Below are 18,010 nucleotides of genomic sequence, written 5' to 3'. Positions count from 1 at the left end.
CCTTGGCAGGCAGATTCTTAACCACTGCGCCACCAGGGAAGCCCTGTAGTAGTTCTTTCCCCTTTGCGTATAAGGGGACATAGATGCAATCAGTAGATTCAAGGACATAGATTGAGTTTTGTCTGTTTATAAATCTGTCTAACTCATATATTTGGACATATTTTACTCAACAATTGTATAAAACAGGAAAGGAAAGATTTGCGTATAACTTCTTGTTGTACACCTTTATATGAATGACTTCCCAATCCAAAAATTCATTATGTCCCAAATAATACTCCTGTCTCTCCCACTTCCACTCAAACCCAGTCCTCTTGGGTTCTGTATCATTGGTGACACTTCTTTGTCATTCCTCTTTTTCTACAACATCCATCATCCTTTACTTCCAAGGCCTTCATCTTCTTTCATTTGAACTTACCATCCATATAATACTCTCTCGATATTGCCTGCCGTAACAGTTCCTAGAGGTTTTTTTCTAGAGGGTATTAATAAGAAAACTTGGGGGAAAATAAAATTTGGGAAACCTTAATTTAAACAAAATTAAATTTTATTTTTTACTTCAGGGTATCAAGAACTATGAAGGGTCTTGAGGTTTTATTCTACTTGCAAGCTAACAAGTGACCCTGCCACAGTTTCATAGATGCTCACAGATGACATGACACTCCTGGGTTGGAGTTAAAGGACTTTATTACTCACAACAACAAAATCCAAAGTATCAACACTTCATTGCGCTGGTTCCCTAAGCCCCACTTCCCATAGGACAATGCAAGGAAAACGAGTGGGTTGCATTATGGAAGAGGAACTCTAAGCTTTGGGAACCCAAATCTTCTATAAAGGCCAGTAAGCATGCATGCCCATTGCTTTGGAGGGAGACTCTGTTACTATCTTCTAAGGCTGTACAAACATCCTTGAGAAGATCATCCAGAACAAAGGCAGTCAGTGCCTCTGCTCACAAGACATGCATAAACATGAGAAACTGTTTTCCAACACAGGACTTCTCATAGACTTCAACATGCTGAAATGTGTTATTCCTTCCATTCTAATAGTGAGCTGTAATATGCAGAATTTCCCCAAGTATTGGACCACTTAATGGAGCATTTTAGTTGTATTCTATGGAACACACTTTTGGAAATAGTGGCATATAGACTAAAGCCAAAATTCCTTAGTCCTCCTCACTTCATGCCCTCTTTACTCCAAACACATAACCACCTTTCCCATATTAATATTATGTCATTGTTTTATTTCAACATTGTTGATCATTTCCTTCAACATAAAGTATCTTTTCTCTCTTGCTCCCTTTCTCTCCACTTTCAAAGTTCTGTTTACCCTTTAAGCCTCATTTCAGATATTCCCCTGAAGCCTTTTCAAATCCTCAAATGTGAGTCAACCCTTTTTTTATATTGTCACACTACTTTCCTTATATTTCTATTATATATACATATACATATATATATATATATATATATATATTTATATCCAGATTCTATCTTATAGTAGAATTAACCCTAGAGTTGTTTGACAGTCCCTCTTAGAATATACTTACTTATGGGCAGAGCCAACATCCTGTAGCTATTAGTGCTAAGCACATAATAGATGTTCAGTAAATGTCAAACGGATGGATTAATGTTCCATTTTACAGTATGTCATCGTGCTGGTCATATTCTAGTCTCACACAGCTCCATAAATCAAAATCAGTATATTCATAAAACATGCTATAGCCTAAAAGGTTAGTGCATTTAGGCCTTTTTAGACCAAAGGAAACAATTTCTAAAGTTTAAGAACTGCTTTCTCATTCTCTACTATTAAAGCAAGGACTGTTTTGGAAATTAAAAATTGTAATTCCATTTATTTGAACAAGATACACATAAAGAATTTCTATTAGTGATTTGTAAAAATACAAAACCAATTTTCTTCTACGTCAAATACCTTTTAATATCAATGTTCATTTTAGAGCTATATTTAGAATTAGTGGTATAAGGATGGCAGTGTGTCCATCTGTGGAAGAAATTCAAACCTTTCTCCAAAGAACAATGTCATATGCCACAGTATACAAAAGCTAAGCATGGATGAAAAGTGGTACCTACCAAAAACAGTACATCTTATTTTGGTTCTTTAACATCTAAGGATTTTCAAAGCCTACAAGACTTTAAAAAATTTTTAAATTGAGAAAATAGGCATAACATGAAATGTACTATCTTAACCATTCTTAAATGTGGTTCAGTAATGTTCAGTACATTCAGGTTGTTGTACAACCAACCTCCAGAATTCTTTTCACCTCGTGAAACTGAAACTCTTTACACATTAAATAATTCCTTATTCCCTCTTCCTCCAGCCCCTGGCAACTATCATTCTACTTTGTCTCTATGAATTTGACTACTGTTGGTACCTCATATAAGTGGAATCATACAGTATTTGTCTTTTTGTGACTGGCTTATTTCACTTAGGATAATGTCCTCAAAGTTTATCCATGTTGTAGCATGCATCAAAATTTCCTTGCTTCTTAAGGCTGAATAATGTTGCACTGAATGTATATACCACGTTTTATTTATCCATTCATCTGTTGATGGACACTTGGGTTGCTTCCACCTTTTGGCTATTGTGAATAATGCTGCTATCAGCATAGGTATACAAATATCTCTTCAAGACCCTGCTTTCAGTTGTTTTAGATTTATACCCAGAAGTAGAATTCCTAGGTCATATGGTAGTTACATTTATTATTTTTTTAGTAGCTTCCATATTGTTTTCCATAGTGTCTGTACCATTTTGCATTATTTTTGATTTTTTGTTAGTAGTTGTCCTAATGAGTGTGAGATGGTGTCGCATTGTGGTTTTGACTTGTAATTCTTTAATGATTAGTGATGTAGAACATCTTTTCATGTGCTTGTTGGCAATTTGTATATCTTTTTTGAGAAATGTCTATCCATATCCTTTGCCCAGTTTTTAATCAGTTTGTTTGGTTTTTAGTTGTAGGATTTCTTTATGTATTCTGGATATTAGCCCCTTATCAGACATATGATTTGTAGATATTTCTCCCATTCCATTGATTGCTTTTTCACTCTGTTGATTGTATCTGTAGCCTACAAGATATTTTTACAAAGCTGATTTGGTATAAAGATGTTATACTAGTAATCATGGACATACAAATTACAATAATGGTGATACACAATATTCATCCATTAGATCAGCTTTTGGCAAGAATGTGGGGAAACAGATACCTTCCTATGTCTCTGGGTAGGAGTGTAAATTGGTACAGCCACTTCTGAAGGCGAGTTGGCTCTATCCATTTTAATTTAAGATGTTTCTGCCCCATGAACTAATTATTCCATTTCTAGAGAAACACTCTCAGATGTATACAGGGAGATATGTACATGGCTGTTCATTACAACATCATTTTTAATTGGAAAAAAAGAACTAAAATACCAACAATAGCATAATTACTTAATAAACTGTGAGAGTGAGGTCAATATATATATACATACTGTCATGGATAGATCTCTCAAACATGGTTGAATAATAAAAAGCAAATTGAAGAATATTACAGTTAATGTGATACCATTTGTGTTAAAATAAAGCACACACAAAGCAATATTTTATGTTTTCTGTTGGTACATACACATGTATATGAATAAATTCAGAAAGGTCTAGAAATGGTAATAATGGCTGCCAGAATGGACTGGAGTTGGTCCTCATAACCCTGTAATTTTTTATTTTTAATTTCATAAGGGAAATGGATTTCATATATTACCTAGTTCTTTTAGATGCATATATATATTTTAAATCCAAAGGAGGTAAAATAGTCCCCTCTATCTACAGGGGATACATTCTAAGACCCTGAAACTGCAGACAATACCAAACCCTATATGTAACTGTATTTTTTCTTATACATGCATACATACCTATGATAAAGTTTAATTTATAAATTAGTACAGTAAGAGATTAGCAACAATAATAATAAAATGGAAGAATTAAAACAATATACTGTAATAAATTTATGTGAATGTGGTCTCTCTCAAAATATTTTGTTGTACAAATTTATCTTTTCCATCTTACCTTTTCTGTCTTAATTAAGCACTTATCATTTACTGTGGCTATAATTTTTGCAATTGAGGTGGAACAGCAAAGTCAGCATGAATTTATCTTCCTTCTTCACAATTTCATGAAGATTCACTCTTACCATAGGTCTTAGCAACCTCAGCATATGATTTTTTTTCTTTCCTTATTAAGTTGAGAACTTTCACCTTTTCACTTAAAGGAAGCACTTTACAGCTTCTCTTTGGGATATCTGAATTGCCAGCATCACTACTCTTGTGTTTGGGGCCATTATTAAGTAAAATAAGGGTTACTTGAACATAAACATTGTGGTACCAGGACAGTTGATCTGATAACCAACATTAAGTGACTAATGGGTGGGATATGCTGGACAAAGGGATGATTCACATCCTGGGTGGTATGGCGAGAGATTTCATCACACTGCTCAGAATGGCTGCAATTTAAAATTTTTGAATTGTTTATTTCTGGAATTTTCCGTTTAGTATTTTCAGACTGAAGTTGCCCATGGGTAACTGAAACTCTGGAAAGTGAAACTGCAGACAAGTGGGAACTGCTGTATAGCTAAACAAATACTGAAGAGTTTGGCCTAAAGTTTGGGCAGCAGTTTGGTGGCGTGAACACTATCCAGGGTGTGGTTCTTAAGTTTTGCAGACTCAAATTGAATTTTTAACAGTGTAGCCAGAATTTATCTAGCTCTGCAGACTTTGTATATACTCACCAAACCATAAAAATCCATGGACATTGGTAACCAAAGACCTAATCTTTTAATTCACCAATTCACCATATTTTACTGCCAAGGAGACCAAAATAATCATGTCCACTATCGGTATACCCTCTCCCCTTATGAGAATATCTAAAAATATTACTGTTAGAAGGGTTACTGTAATAAGTATAGAATCAAAGCAAGGGAGTGGGTTATTTTATTGGTTGATGTCTTAAGTTATAATTGTTTTATACAAGCCAATCTCCATTAAAGGATTACCTGCTGAGGGGACCTGAATGCTTGCATCCGTTGGTCAACATCTTTTCCCTGGACTTAGACTTTATTTTCCACAAGTATAGTTATATCACGTCAGGAAAGATATAATGCGGATGAGTAGGTCATAGATTCTTTACCTTAGCAATTCCAGTGTTATCTTCTTAAGAGTACCATGGTCTCATGACAGAGAACAGAGAAACGTTATGCTTATCACTAAACATTTATGAACCTTTTAGAATTGACTATTTCTCATATTGGTTATCATTTCGTATTGGTTTTCACTACAATAGAGCACTGTTTTATCCTGATCTTGTTTCCTCCAAATTGAGAATGTGCTCTAGGGACTTCCCTGGCAGTCCAGTGGTTAAGACACTGCACTTCCACTGCAGGGGGTGCAGGTTCCATCCCTGGTCAGGGAACTAAGGTCCCACGTGTGCCACATGTCACGGCCAAAAAAAAAATAGAGAGTGTGCTCTATTTGGAGCTTACCTAAGCTACATGAGACAATTTTAGTTCTCATAAATGTATTATGTTTTGCATAATCTCTGAACAGATTAAAGTGATTGCAGTATGGGAAATTTTCCATTCTAAAGGAGTAAAATGTTGGTTTCTTAGCTAGGAATTTATATTTGGTAAGTAAAGTGTGCTAGTTAAGGTCACAAGCAGCCTTCGGTTTGAATCCTGTCTCCATCACTTACCACTTTCCTTAGGCAGATCACTTAACCTACCTAAACCTGGGCTTCCTCATCTTTGTAAAATGCCTAAATTTCAAGATAATATTTGCTGTTAAGATTATTTTCTTGGTAATTTATATTTTAACGCAATACTTTTTATTCAGCTAAACATGAATTCAGCCCCAACTTTCATCAACTTTCCTGCAAAAGGGAAACCCAAACGGGGTGATACATATGAGTTGCAGGTGCGTGGATTTTCAGCTGAGCAGATTGCCCGGTGGATTGCTGACAGAACTGATGTCAATGTAAGTTTCCTTGCTTTGTACAGTAGAAAGTTACTTTGTCATTATCCACTTTGAATCTTTATGGGAGGTCCTAATTGGTCTTGTCCCCATATCACTGAGGTAGTGATAGTTTGTCAGTCCCTTCATAAGTAGCATTTAAGAGAATCATCCTGATGAAAGACTGACATTACAAAACATCCTCTATTACGTAGTCAATTCAGCATGGAAACCACTCTTTTGTCATTGTTAAGCCCATGGACTATCTAGTTGTACTTGGCAAATTCTTCTTAATCTAAAAGATGTTATGTTGTGGAAAAAAATGGCTTTCAAAAAGCAAAAATAGGGCTTCCCTGGTGGCGCAGGGGTTGGGAGTCTGCCTGCTGATGCAGGGGACGCGGGTTCGTGCCCCAGTCCGGGAGGATCCCACGTGCCGCGGAGCGGCTGGGCCCGTGGGCCATGGCCACTGGGCCTGCGCGTCCCGAGCCTGTGCTCCGCGGCGGGAGAGGCCGCAAAGGTGAGAGGCCCGCGTGACACGAAAAAAAAAAAAGCAAAAATAAATAAATAGATAAATAAAAGATGTTATGTTGTGGTTAAAGAGAATATTGTGTCCATCCCATTTTCGGGTACATTGTAGACTTTTTCATTAGGATGAAAAGAAAAAGTGTAATTTTTCTTGAAAATGACCACACTAATTTTGATTGCTTTCATTTCAAAGTATTTTGAACTGTATAATTAATGGATAAAATTCATACTTTAAAGTGTTTTTCTCTCCTTTCCATTAGATTAGAGTAATTAGACCCCCAAATTATGCTGGCCCCCTTATGTTGGGATTGCTTTTGGCTGTTATTGGTGGACTTGTATATCTTCGAAGAAGCAATATGGAATTTCTCTTTAATAAAACTGGATGGGCTTTTGCGGCTCTGGTAAGTGAATTTTAGAAGAAAAATTGCTTGAATAAAACTCCTAATATTACATTGTTAGGTGGCATTTTGTTTATTTCTTACCTGTGGGAAAAGATTTGATATATTTTTATTTTATACCTTAAAATCAGTTTGTTTCCTCCATTATCTCATTAGGATGGACAGAGCTTGAAGGAACTCATTGTACCCAGTTTTTATTCAACCTGAAAGACTGTCACCCCTACAAAAATCTCCAGTTCTTTTGAAAATATTCTTCTAAAACGGTTTTCAATATTCAATTTTAAACTTGTGTCAGTTTATTTATAATGTTAAAACAGTGTTTTCCTTTCAAAGTAAATATTATTGATTCTTGTGATCCTTGTGATGAAATATAAGCCTTTTATCTTTTATCATTTATCTGAAAAAATTTATTTCATATATTACTTGAGAGGGTGCACTTTTCATACACCTATGAGTCTAATCAAGGTGGGAACAGCTACACCATGTTATATGAGTATTTCATTACTTTTTGTTTCCTAGTGTTTTGTGCTTGCTATGACATCTGGTCAAATGTGGAACCATATAAGAGGACCACCATATGCTCATAAGAATCCCCACACAGGACATGTGGTAAGGGAAAGTCCAGGATTTCTTTTCATCTTATACCAAAGTTAACCTTAATTATTATTATCCTGTGAGATCAGTGCCAGAGTATGAAGGAACTAGATTTAGTTTTGACTTTTCAATCTCTTTGTATTAATGAACTTCAATTGCTAAAAAGCTGTGCAGTACTCTTAAAAGTGGGAAGTTCCTTATCCCATTTGGTAGTTCTTTTGAGTAAGGTAGCTAAGAATGAAAGTTAGCCTTCAACTAAATAGAATAATAGATGATCAAGTACTTGAGCATCTATCCTTTCTAGGCACTGTACTAGGTATTACTAGGTATAGTGATAAGAAAAACATAGTCCCTGTTTTCATGGAGTTTATTTTACTGTACCTCATGGTCTTCTACACTGAAAAACTAGTTTTCTCATATATTCTGTTGTTGAAAACACAGTATAAGTACAGTGAATAAGTACAAATAAATATAAGTACAAATAATAATAAATAACAGAAATAGCTTTCATTTTAATCAAACTTTTTACTGATGAATGCTACAGATCCAATGCTTACATACATCAGGTAAATTATTAATTTCATAGTGTTTGAAAGTAGTCAATTTTAGGATTAAATCACCAAAATTTACTGTATATTTAAAGATTAAATTTTGTCCTTTTTTCCCCCAGAATTATATCCATGGAAGCAGCCAAGCCCAGTTTGTAGCTGAAACACACATTGTTCTTCTGTTTAGTATCCTCTTTACAATAAGTTCTTGGTGCCACATTTTAATTTGTCTGTTTTCTTACATTCTACAGCATTTGGTTGAGGCTGCTCTCTTATTAGTGCAAGTCATAATATCTTTGGAATCATATTACTGTGTCATCTGTCTTAGCCTGATCAGCTAAAGACCACCAGGGACAAACCTGCAAGTCTGATAAAGCCAAGCTTATTGGATCATTGCTACAAAGGAGACTACAAATCAGAGGGACCATGCAATATCTTACCTAAGGAAAGATAGAGTTGTTATAGGATTTAAGGAAAGGTGGAGCTTAGATGAAATGTAAATGAAGCAATGTTTTGATGAGCTCAAAGCAAAGCCAGGCTAAGTGTAAAGGGATCAGAATCAGGTCTGGACTGTGAAGTGAACCCAGGGTTCTGTTTCCTGGAAACTACACCGTTCAGATAAATTTGGGAATTTGTCTTCAGAAACTCCTTTTTTTAAAAATTAAATTTATTTATTTATTTTTGTCTGCATTGGGTCTTCATTGCTGCATGTGGGCTTTCTCTAGTTGTGGCAAGCGGGGCTACTCTTTGTTGCAGTGGGTGGGCTTCTTGTTGCGGTGGCTTCTCTTGTTGCAGAGCACAGGCTCTAGGCGTGTGGGCTTCAGTAGTTGTGGTACATGGGCTCAGTAGTTGTGGCTCGTGGGCTTAGTTGCTCCGCAGCATGTGGGATCTTCCCAGACCAGGACTCGAACCCGTGTCCCCTGCATTGGCAGGTGGATTCTTAACCACTGCACCACCAGGGAAACCCAGAAACGCCTTTTTTAAAGCTCTGTACTTTGGTTGTAAATTGAGGCTACTTAGAAATTGTACTTGTAAATTGAGTAACTTAGATCCTCCAGTCCAGAATGGAATGTTTCCTTCTTACTGATATAATTTGAATCAGTCTACGATTTTAGAGAACAAGGTTCCTCATTGAGTAAGAAAACTGTAGTTACTCAAAGACAGGGTTTATTTTGACATTTTACAGCTGCAGCATGCCCTACGGAGAAATATTATTTCCTGTAAACTGTGCAGCTACTTTATATGTGTGTTGGCCCATCCTCTTGAATGGCAGGGCAGATTTTTACTTTCTCACATCTGAAAATTGATGTCTCTGTTAGCTGAAGAATGGGTAACAGTGATATCAGATAGGTAGCAGTCTACATTTCTTAGTATTACTGATCATAGTTTACCCACCTGAATGCATAAACAGTGACTCTGCGGAGCAAATCAACAAGGGGAATAAATGTAATGTTCCTAGAGTTGCGCTTCTCAGCCAAGGGGTCCTAACATTGACATACAGGAATCAATTGTAGCCCAGGCTGTTAGAGAATCTGCCCAGTGACTTGGTGGTAGTGTCATTTGCCCTGCCTTGTCATCCCATCATCTAGATGACTAAGAGGAGTTCCATTTTTTATAGTTATAGACATACTTCACACACAGTTTGGTTTTTTAATGTATTATAAGCATTTAATAAATTGTATATGGCCTTCAAAGTTACAAAAGTGCATGAGAATTACAGAGCAATAAGAAAATATTGGCAAGGAAAAGGAAAAATAGTCATCATTATCAATGTCTTTATAATGGATATATCATAATTCAATTATTCTCCTATTGGTGAATATTGGAAAGAATGTTTTCTTGGGTATAAAAATAATTGACAGCATTCCCTGGTGGTCCAGTGGTTAGGATTCCAGGCTTTCACTGCTGGGGGCCCAGGTTCGATCCCTGGTCAGGGAAATAAGATCCTGCAAGACACGCGGCACAGCCAAAAATAATAATAATAATTGGCATATCTCTGAATTTCCAGAAGTATGAAACAGAGTGTGTAAATCTGTCTATTGCTCTTCGTGTTTTGTCCAAATTGTTTTCCAAAAGGCTTTTGCTTAAATTTAAGGGTAGGAGGGACTTCCCTTGGCGGTCCAGTGGTTAAGATTCTGTGCTTCCAGTGCAGGGGGTGTGGGTTCAATCCCTGGTCAGGGAACTAAGATCCCACATAGCACGCAGTGTGGCCAAAAAAAAAGGCGGTGGGGTAGGGAGGTTTGCTGCCAGAAATATATATGTGCCCTGCTTTCCCTGGCAAGTCCTAACCATCATTATGTATTATTTTTTTAAACTGCTAATTCAGTAGGCAAAGAAATTGTTTAAATGTAGCTTGGACAATAATAATCAAAGTAACAAACATTTTTCCGCAATTCTATACTTATGCTTCCTTTTATACAAATATCTTTGCCTTCATCGTATATAATGTACTTTCTTCTACTGGCTCTTTTATTTTTTTATTGAAGTGTAGTTGATTTACAATATTTGTGTTAGTTTCAGGTGTACAACATACTGATTCAGTTTTTTTCAGATTATATTCCATTATAGGTTATTACAAGATATTGAATATAATTCCCTGTGCTATACAGTAAATCCTGTTGCTTATCTATTTTATGTATAGTAGTTTGTGTTTGTTAATCCCATAACCCTAATTTGTCCCTCCCTCCCTCTCCCATTTCATAATCATAAGTTTGTTTTCTATGTCTATGAGTCTGTTTCTGTTTTGTACATAGATTCATATATATTGGGTTGGCCAAAAAGTGCCTTCGGTTTTTAAGTAAAAATAAAAGACATTTTTCATTTTCACCAAGAACTTTATTGAACAAAATCTTCACCCTTTTGTTCCACTACTTTCTGCCATTTTTCAGGCAACTTCATAATTCCATCCTCCCAAAACTTTTTATCTTTTTGAGCAAAGAACTGTTCCAGGTGCCTTTTACAGTCTTCCAGGGAATTGAAATTTTTTCCATTAAGAGAATTTTGTAAAGACTGAAATAAATGGAAATCCGAAGGTGCAATGTCTGGTGAATAAGGAGGATGAATCAGAACTTCCCAGCCAAGTTGTAACACTTTTTGCCTGGTCATCAAAGAAACATGCGGTCTAGCGTTATCCTGATGGAAGATTATGCGTTTTCTGTTGACTAATTCTGGACGCTTTTCATCGAGTTCCGCTTTCAGTTGGTCTAATTGGGAGCAGTACTTGTTGGAATTAATCGTTTGGTTTTCCGGAAGGAGCTCATAATAGAGGACTCCCTTCCAATCCCACCATATACACAACATCACCTTCTTTGGATGAAGACTGGTCTTTGGTGTGGTTGGTGGTGGATCATTTTGCTTGACCCAAGATCTCTTCTGTTCCACATTGTTGTACAGTGTCCACTTTTCATTGCCTGTCACAATTTTTCTTAAAGACGGAACGTTTTTGTTACTTTTCAGTAGAGGATCACATGTGGAAATACGGTCAAGAACGTTTTTTTTGCTTAACTTATGTGGAACCCAAACATCAAAGCGATTCATATAACTAAGCTGGTGCAAATGATTTTCAGCACTTGTTTTGGATATTTTGAGTATGTCGGCTATCTCCCACGTGGTATAACGTTGATTGTTCTCAATTAATGTCTCGATTTGATTGTTATCAACTTAAACTGGTCTACCCGACCGTGGCACATTGTCCAGCGATAAATCTCCAGCACGAAACTTTGCAAATCACTTTTTTTGTTTTTATAAATTTATTTATTTTATTTTTGGCTACATTGGGTGTTCGTTGCTGCACACGGGCTTTCTCTAGTGGCAGCGAGTGGGGGCTACTCTTCATTGCGCTTCACGTGCTTCTCATTGAGATGGCTTCTCTTGTTGCAGAGCACGGGCTCTAGGGAGCACGGGCTCAGTAAATTGTGGCTTGTGGGCTCTAGAGCACAGGCTCAGTAGTTGTGGTACACAGGCTTAGTTGCTCCATGGCATGTGGGATCTTCCCAGACCAGGGCTTGAACCCGTGTCCCCTGCATTGGCAGGCGGATTCTTAACCACTGCACCACCAGGGAAGCCCCGCAAACAACTTTTGACATGTTCGATCAGTCACAGCACCTTCTCCATACACTGCACAAACCGTTTTTTGCATTTCAGTTGCGTTTTTACCTTTCTTGAAATAATAAAGCATAATATGCTGAAAATGTTGCTATTTCCCCCATCTTCAGTATTAAAATGGCTACACAAAAATTCACCAATTTTGATTAGTTTTTTTTAAATGCATGCTGATATGACAGCTGTCACATACAGTCTAACAAAATTGTTTCAAATGAATAAAGACAACTAAGTGCTACTAGAGCCATCTTACGGAAAAAACCGAACGAACCTTTCAGCCTACTATATATATATATATATATATATATATATTCATTTATATGCATATACTCCCCTCCCCCACATTCTGTGATTTTGATGTCCTGTTTTACATCTTCATGCTTAACCTTTTACTGTTTACTGTAGTTACAGTCACTTTTAAAATTTTTTAAATTGTTTTTTAAATCTATGTACTGGTTTATTATTATTTTATTTTATTTTATTTTTTTGCTGTACGCGGGCCTCTCACTGTTGTGGCCTCTCCCATTGTGGAGCACAGGCTCCAGACGCACAGGTTCAGCGGCCATGGCTCACGGGCCCAGCCGCTCCACGGCATGTGGGATCTTCCCGGACCGGGGCACGAACCCGTGTCCCCTGCATCGGCAGGCGGACTCTCAACCACTGCGCCACCAGGGAAGCCCTGTACTGGTTTATTTAAGTGATCTTAAACCCTTTTATATATTTGCCTTTCCTCTTGTGGTTTTCCCTTTCCTATAGATCCTTGCTTCTTTTCTATTTAGAGAAGACACTTCAATATTTCTTTTAGGGTAGGTTTAGTATTGCTGAATTCTTTTAGTTTTTGCTTGTCTGAGAAATTCTTTCTCTCTCCTTCTATTCTAAATGATAATCTTGCTGGCTATCCTGATTTCAGGTTTTACCCTTACAGGACTTTGAATATATCATGCCACTCCCTTCTGGCCTGCAAAGTTTCTGCAGAGAAATCAGCTGATAGCCTTATGGAGGTTCCCTTGTAACTGACTGTTTTTCTCTTGCTGCCTTTGGAATCCTTTCTTTATCTAGTTCCTTGTTATAATAATCTGCATTTCTATCGATAATCTTTCTTAATTCAGTTATTTTTATTACCACCTTTTTGAACTTGGGGTCTACTAGACTGGTGAGCTCTGTTTCATTATTTGTTTTCTCTGGGGATTTCTCTTGTTCTTTTTTTTTTTGTGGTAGGCGGGCCTCTCACTGTTGTGGCCTCTTCCGTTGTGCAGCACAGGCTCCGGACGCATAGGCTCAGCGGCCATGGCTCACGGGCCTAGCCGTTACGTGGCATGTGGGATCTTCCCGGACTGGGGCACGAACCCATGTCCCCTGCATCGGCAGGCGGACTCTCAACCACTGCACCATCAGGGAAGCCCTCTCTTGTTCTTTAATTGGGAGTAGTTCTTCTGCCTTTTCATTTTACTTAACATTCTCTGTCTCTATGATTTCAGGAGAAACAGTTATCTTCTGTGGTCTTAAAGGGGTGTTTTTAAGTGGGGGCATCCCGGTGTAGACTATGTGTGTCCAACGTTTTTGCTGCGAGGGTGGTTTTGGTGTGGATACCAGCCACGTCTTTCCTCAGGGTGTGCTGGTCATTATCCCCTTGATGGGGGTTTTGGTTGGTGTTGGAGTATCTAGAGACTATGCAAGATATGAGGTGGGCTTCCTCTCTGCTCCATGGCTATCCCTACCCTGTTAGGGGCAGGGTCTGCTCCCCAGTTCTTGGAATAGAAGCCCTGAGGGTCGGGTTCAATCAGGCTCCACTGCCCTTGAATGCGTGCCCTGCCCCATCGGAGGTGATTGCTGAAGCAAGTGAGGCCTATGCAGTCACAGAGGACTTATGTGCTGCCTGTGTAGCTATCCACAGTTCCGCTCAGAAGCAGTCCAAGGTTGCGTCCCTTTGTTGTGTTTGTCCCAGATCTAGTGCAAGGCTGTGGGGGTTGGAGCATTGTGGCTGCAGGAATTGAGGTGGCTGCACTGCCATGAGAGATCTGGGCTGCCTCTGTGGCAGTCTTCTCCCAGGACCTGTCTGTCCCATATCTAGAGCTAAGCTAGGGTGTGGAGTTGGCAGAGCCTAGGTGCCACTGCGATAGGAACGACTGTGTACACCTGGACCACACCCCAGGCCCTCCAGGCAGTCTTTGCATAGCTAGATGAGTCCTCTCCCAGGGCCTGTCTTCCTGAGATTTCAGCGCTTAGCTGCTGCATGTTCTTGTGGTACCACCCTAGGCAACCTGGTCTGTCTCTGCATAGCTAGACCAAGTCTTTGCCCAGATCTCGCGCCAGGCTGTAGGGTGGAGTGAGCACAGCCGGGGTGTCCGCCCCTTCCGGTTGGGGTTGTGGTGTGGTGACAGACATCAGTGCAGGGCTCACTCTGCCCTGATGGTTAGTAAACCATCACTCGTGTGCTCCTTGCAAGTAGAGTCTAAGCTTCTGTAGCCCTTTTGTCTGTCCCAGCAAATTTCCTAGCAGGCAAGGACTGGGATGCCCAGACTGTGACATGACCTGCTCACTCCCCAGGGTGAGGATCCACCCATGCGGACCTTCTCTTCCTTACAGATCCCTCCAGGAGGAGTAGGTCCTGACCCAACGCCTTTTTTTTTCCTGACCTACCCGGTTAAGTGGAGATCTTCCTTTCAGTTTTGGTTGTATAGGATTTCTTCTGCCAGTGTCTAGTTATGTTTCCATGAGAATTATTCCACATTTAGATGTATTTTTGATATGTTTGTTGGGGGAGGTGAGCTCACATCCTCCTACTCTGCCATCGTGAACCCCAAACCTACTAGCTCATTTCTTTCTTTTATTTAATTTTTTTAATTAATTTTTTTCAATTTATTTTTGGCTGCGTTGGGTCTTTGTTGCTGCATGCAGGCTTTCTCTAGTTGTGGTGAGCGGAGGCTACTCTTCATTGCGGTGCAGGGGCTTCTCATTGTTGTGGCTTCTCTTGTTGCAGAGCACAGGCTCTAAGTGTGTGGGCTTCAGTAGTTGCAGCACATGGGCTCAGTAGTTGCAGCACGTGGGCTCAGTAGTTGTGGCACGTGGGCTCAATAGTTGTGGGTCGCGGGCTCTAGGGCATGCGGGCTTCAGTAGTTGTGGTGCATGAGCTCTAGAGCACAGGCTCAGTAGTTGTGGAGCATGGGCTTAGTTGCTCTGTGGCATGTGGGATCTTCCCGGACCAGGGATCAAACCTGTGTCCCCTGCATTGGCAGGCGGATTCTTAACCACTGCACCAGCAGGGAAGTCCCCCTAGTAGCTCGTTTAGTAGCCTAGTTCCTGTATGTTATGTAATACCACCTCCTCTCTTTTCTATTTAGTTCTCTCAGGGTAACATGTCATCATGATTATGTAATTATTTATTATTTATTGCTTGTATCCCCCCACTAGAGTGTAAACTTGTCCAAGGAATGGTCTGTATTTCCTCTAACTTTGTGACTCCAACTAATAGTGCCTCCCTATAATAGGCAGTAAAAGTATAACAGTAAAAGTTTAAAGAGTCTATAAATGAAATGAAACAATACATATGGAAGTGCACCATAGCTCTTGATAGCTGGACCTTGGTGGTATACTGTAAGATGGAAAGCTCATAGACCATGATACAGAAGCAAACCATTCCAAAAACAAAAGTCTCAACCATTAATCAGAGTACCTATAGCCAAAGCCTATAGAAATGATCAGTCTTTATGCTTACATGCATACAAAGAACCCCAGTAAGAAAAAAAATAATCACTGGAGAAGACAACTTGGCTAAAAAACAAAAAACATGAATGAGTTTATGCCCCTTTCTGTTTAATTATACCCACATGAGGTAGCATACAATATGCATGTGTATATGCATAATTAATATGAGCATTTTAAACTGCTGTTTGTATTCACCAAACTGCAGGGTGAGTCTCTCTTTTCTACTAGAACACATTCTCTTTGTTTCAAAATGTGATTTTTCTTATTTTACTGTTCTGCCATGCCATGTGTTACCTTTTGCACGAGTAAGTCTATTTTGTATTTATTTAGCTTCTATATTAAGCTGAATAAAAGTGAGGTTATGGCTCGCAGGATTTTCTCTTTTTATTAGAATAGGACAATTTAGGTAGTTTAGTAGTAATTTGTGCTTTAAAGGTTAATTATTGAAATTCTGGAAAATTTTGATAAGTTATTTTTCAAATAAAAATTAGTTGCTATTCTTTTTTTTTTTTTTTTGCGGTACGCGGGCCTCTCTCTCACTGTTGTGGCCTCTCCCGTTGCGGAGCACAGGCTCCGGACGCGCAGGCTCAGCAGCCATGGCTCATGGGCCCAGCCGCTCCATGGCATGTGGGATCCTCCTGGACCGGGGCACGAACCCCTGCATCGGCAGGTGGACTCTCAACCACCGCGCCACCAGGGAAGCCCAGTTGCTATTCTTTAAATGGTGTACGTTTCAAGTGTGTTCTTTTTTGGAGGGTGGTTGAAATATTCAAAATGGCTATTTAACTTTTTTAAATGTGTATGAGATTGACGCAATAGTTGGAAGAATGTTCCAGAAGTTTATTTCAAAGTACAATTTTAGAGGAAAACTCATATTTCATCTATGAGTTTAAATATCAGTTTTAAATACTGATATCAGATAGTATTTAAAAACAAGTATCAGACATTTGTTTAAAATATCAGTTTTTATTTGTGCAAATAAAGTAATTTTCTAACCTTAATTTTTTATTTTATCTTCATAGTAAATAATTGTCATACTATGTAGACACCAGATTATGTAGTTATAATTTTTTATAATTGAGAGTAGAAGGTTTATATATTTATTCATTCTATATTATTCTAGAAATATTAAAGTTGTATGTTATTTTTGTCTGTGTGAATTTCTCCTTAAACAATTTTTCTAAGATGGTGGGGTTACCTTAGGGATGGTGCTTTTATGTGAAGCTGCTACATCTGACATGGATATTGGAAAGCGAAAGAGTAAGTCATATCATATGCCAAAATGTAGCAATTCTGCCTTTAATACAGAAAAAAGAATGTCCTTTTAATCACTTCCCCTCTTAGTTATATTATTTTACTTCTTTATGATTATAAAAATAATATGTGCTCATTGTAGAAAATGTGGGGGAAAATAGGAGAATGAAACATTTCGGGGGAGAGTTACCCATTGTTCCACCATTGAAAAGCTAATAATTTTAACGTAATATAAGTTCCTTCCATTTATAAAAACATCTTTTCAACTGTATGTATAATACTTTGAATCTTATACCACCCCTTTTTAACCAGAGTTAAAATATTTCACTAATACTTTCCCATACATAATTTTTAATTTATAGTCTATACTGTAATTTACTTAACCAATCTGATTTTGTTAAGTGTTTACTTTTTTCCTAACTTTCATTATAATACTTATTTAGTGACTATTATGGTACATATTAAACTTTATCCTCTTTCATATTAATTCCTTAAAGTAGAATGACTGTGTGGTCCTGTGTATGAGTATTTTCAATTATCTTGATGTTTTAAGCTGACGATGCCTAATTCTTTCCCCAAATATTTTAATAATTTAGATTCCTACCAGTGGTATTTCAGAATGCTTGTTTCACTGTAACTTTATCAACATTAGATAACCTCATTAAAAATGTGTATGTGTATATTTGCTAATCAGATAAGGGGGAAATACATTATTTTGTACTTCTTTGGTTATTAGTATAGTTGAATATTTTCTTAGATGTTTATTAGCTGTTTGTGTTTTCCCTTCTGTAAAATGTCTTTTGCCATTTATGTATTAGAGTCTTATTCCTTTTCCTATTGGTTTGCATAGACTTTTTATATATTAGAATATTCACACACTGATATTTGTTACAAAGAAATGCAA

At 38.0% G+C, this 18,010-nt stretch overlaps 1 protein-coding gene across 1 annotated transcript in view; it reads left to right on the top strand.

Annotated features, from left to right (window-relative positions):
- The window catches only part of MAGT1 (magnesium transporter 1), a 47,776-nt gene that overhangs the window by 24,888 nt on the left and 4,878 nt on the right, over positions 1-18,010 (top strand). The window contains exons 4-8 of the mRNA XM_082865337.1: positions 5,865-6,005; positions 6,767-6,907; positions 7,424-7,513; positions 8,169-8,232; positions 17,038-17,112. Coding sequence (XP_082721463.1) covers positions 5,865-6,005; positions 6,767-6,907; positions 7,424-7,513; positions 8,169-8,232; positions 17,038-17,112 — 511 coding nt within the window. The remainder of the gene's footprint in view (positions 1-5,864; positions 6,006-6,766; positions 6,908-7,423; positions 7,514-8,168; positions 8,233-17,037; positions 17,113-18,010) is intronic.

The sequence above is a fragment of the Leucopleurus acutus genome (genome assembly GCF_964270905.1).
Source record: "Leucopleurus acutus genome assembly, chromosome: X".
NCBI classification, from domain to species: Eukaryota; Metazoa; Chordata; class Mammalia; order Artiodactyla; family Delphinidae; genus Leucopleurus; species Leucopleurus acutus.
This window is presented reverse-complemented; position numbering and strand designations above follow the sequence as displayed.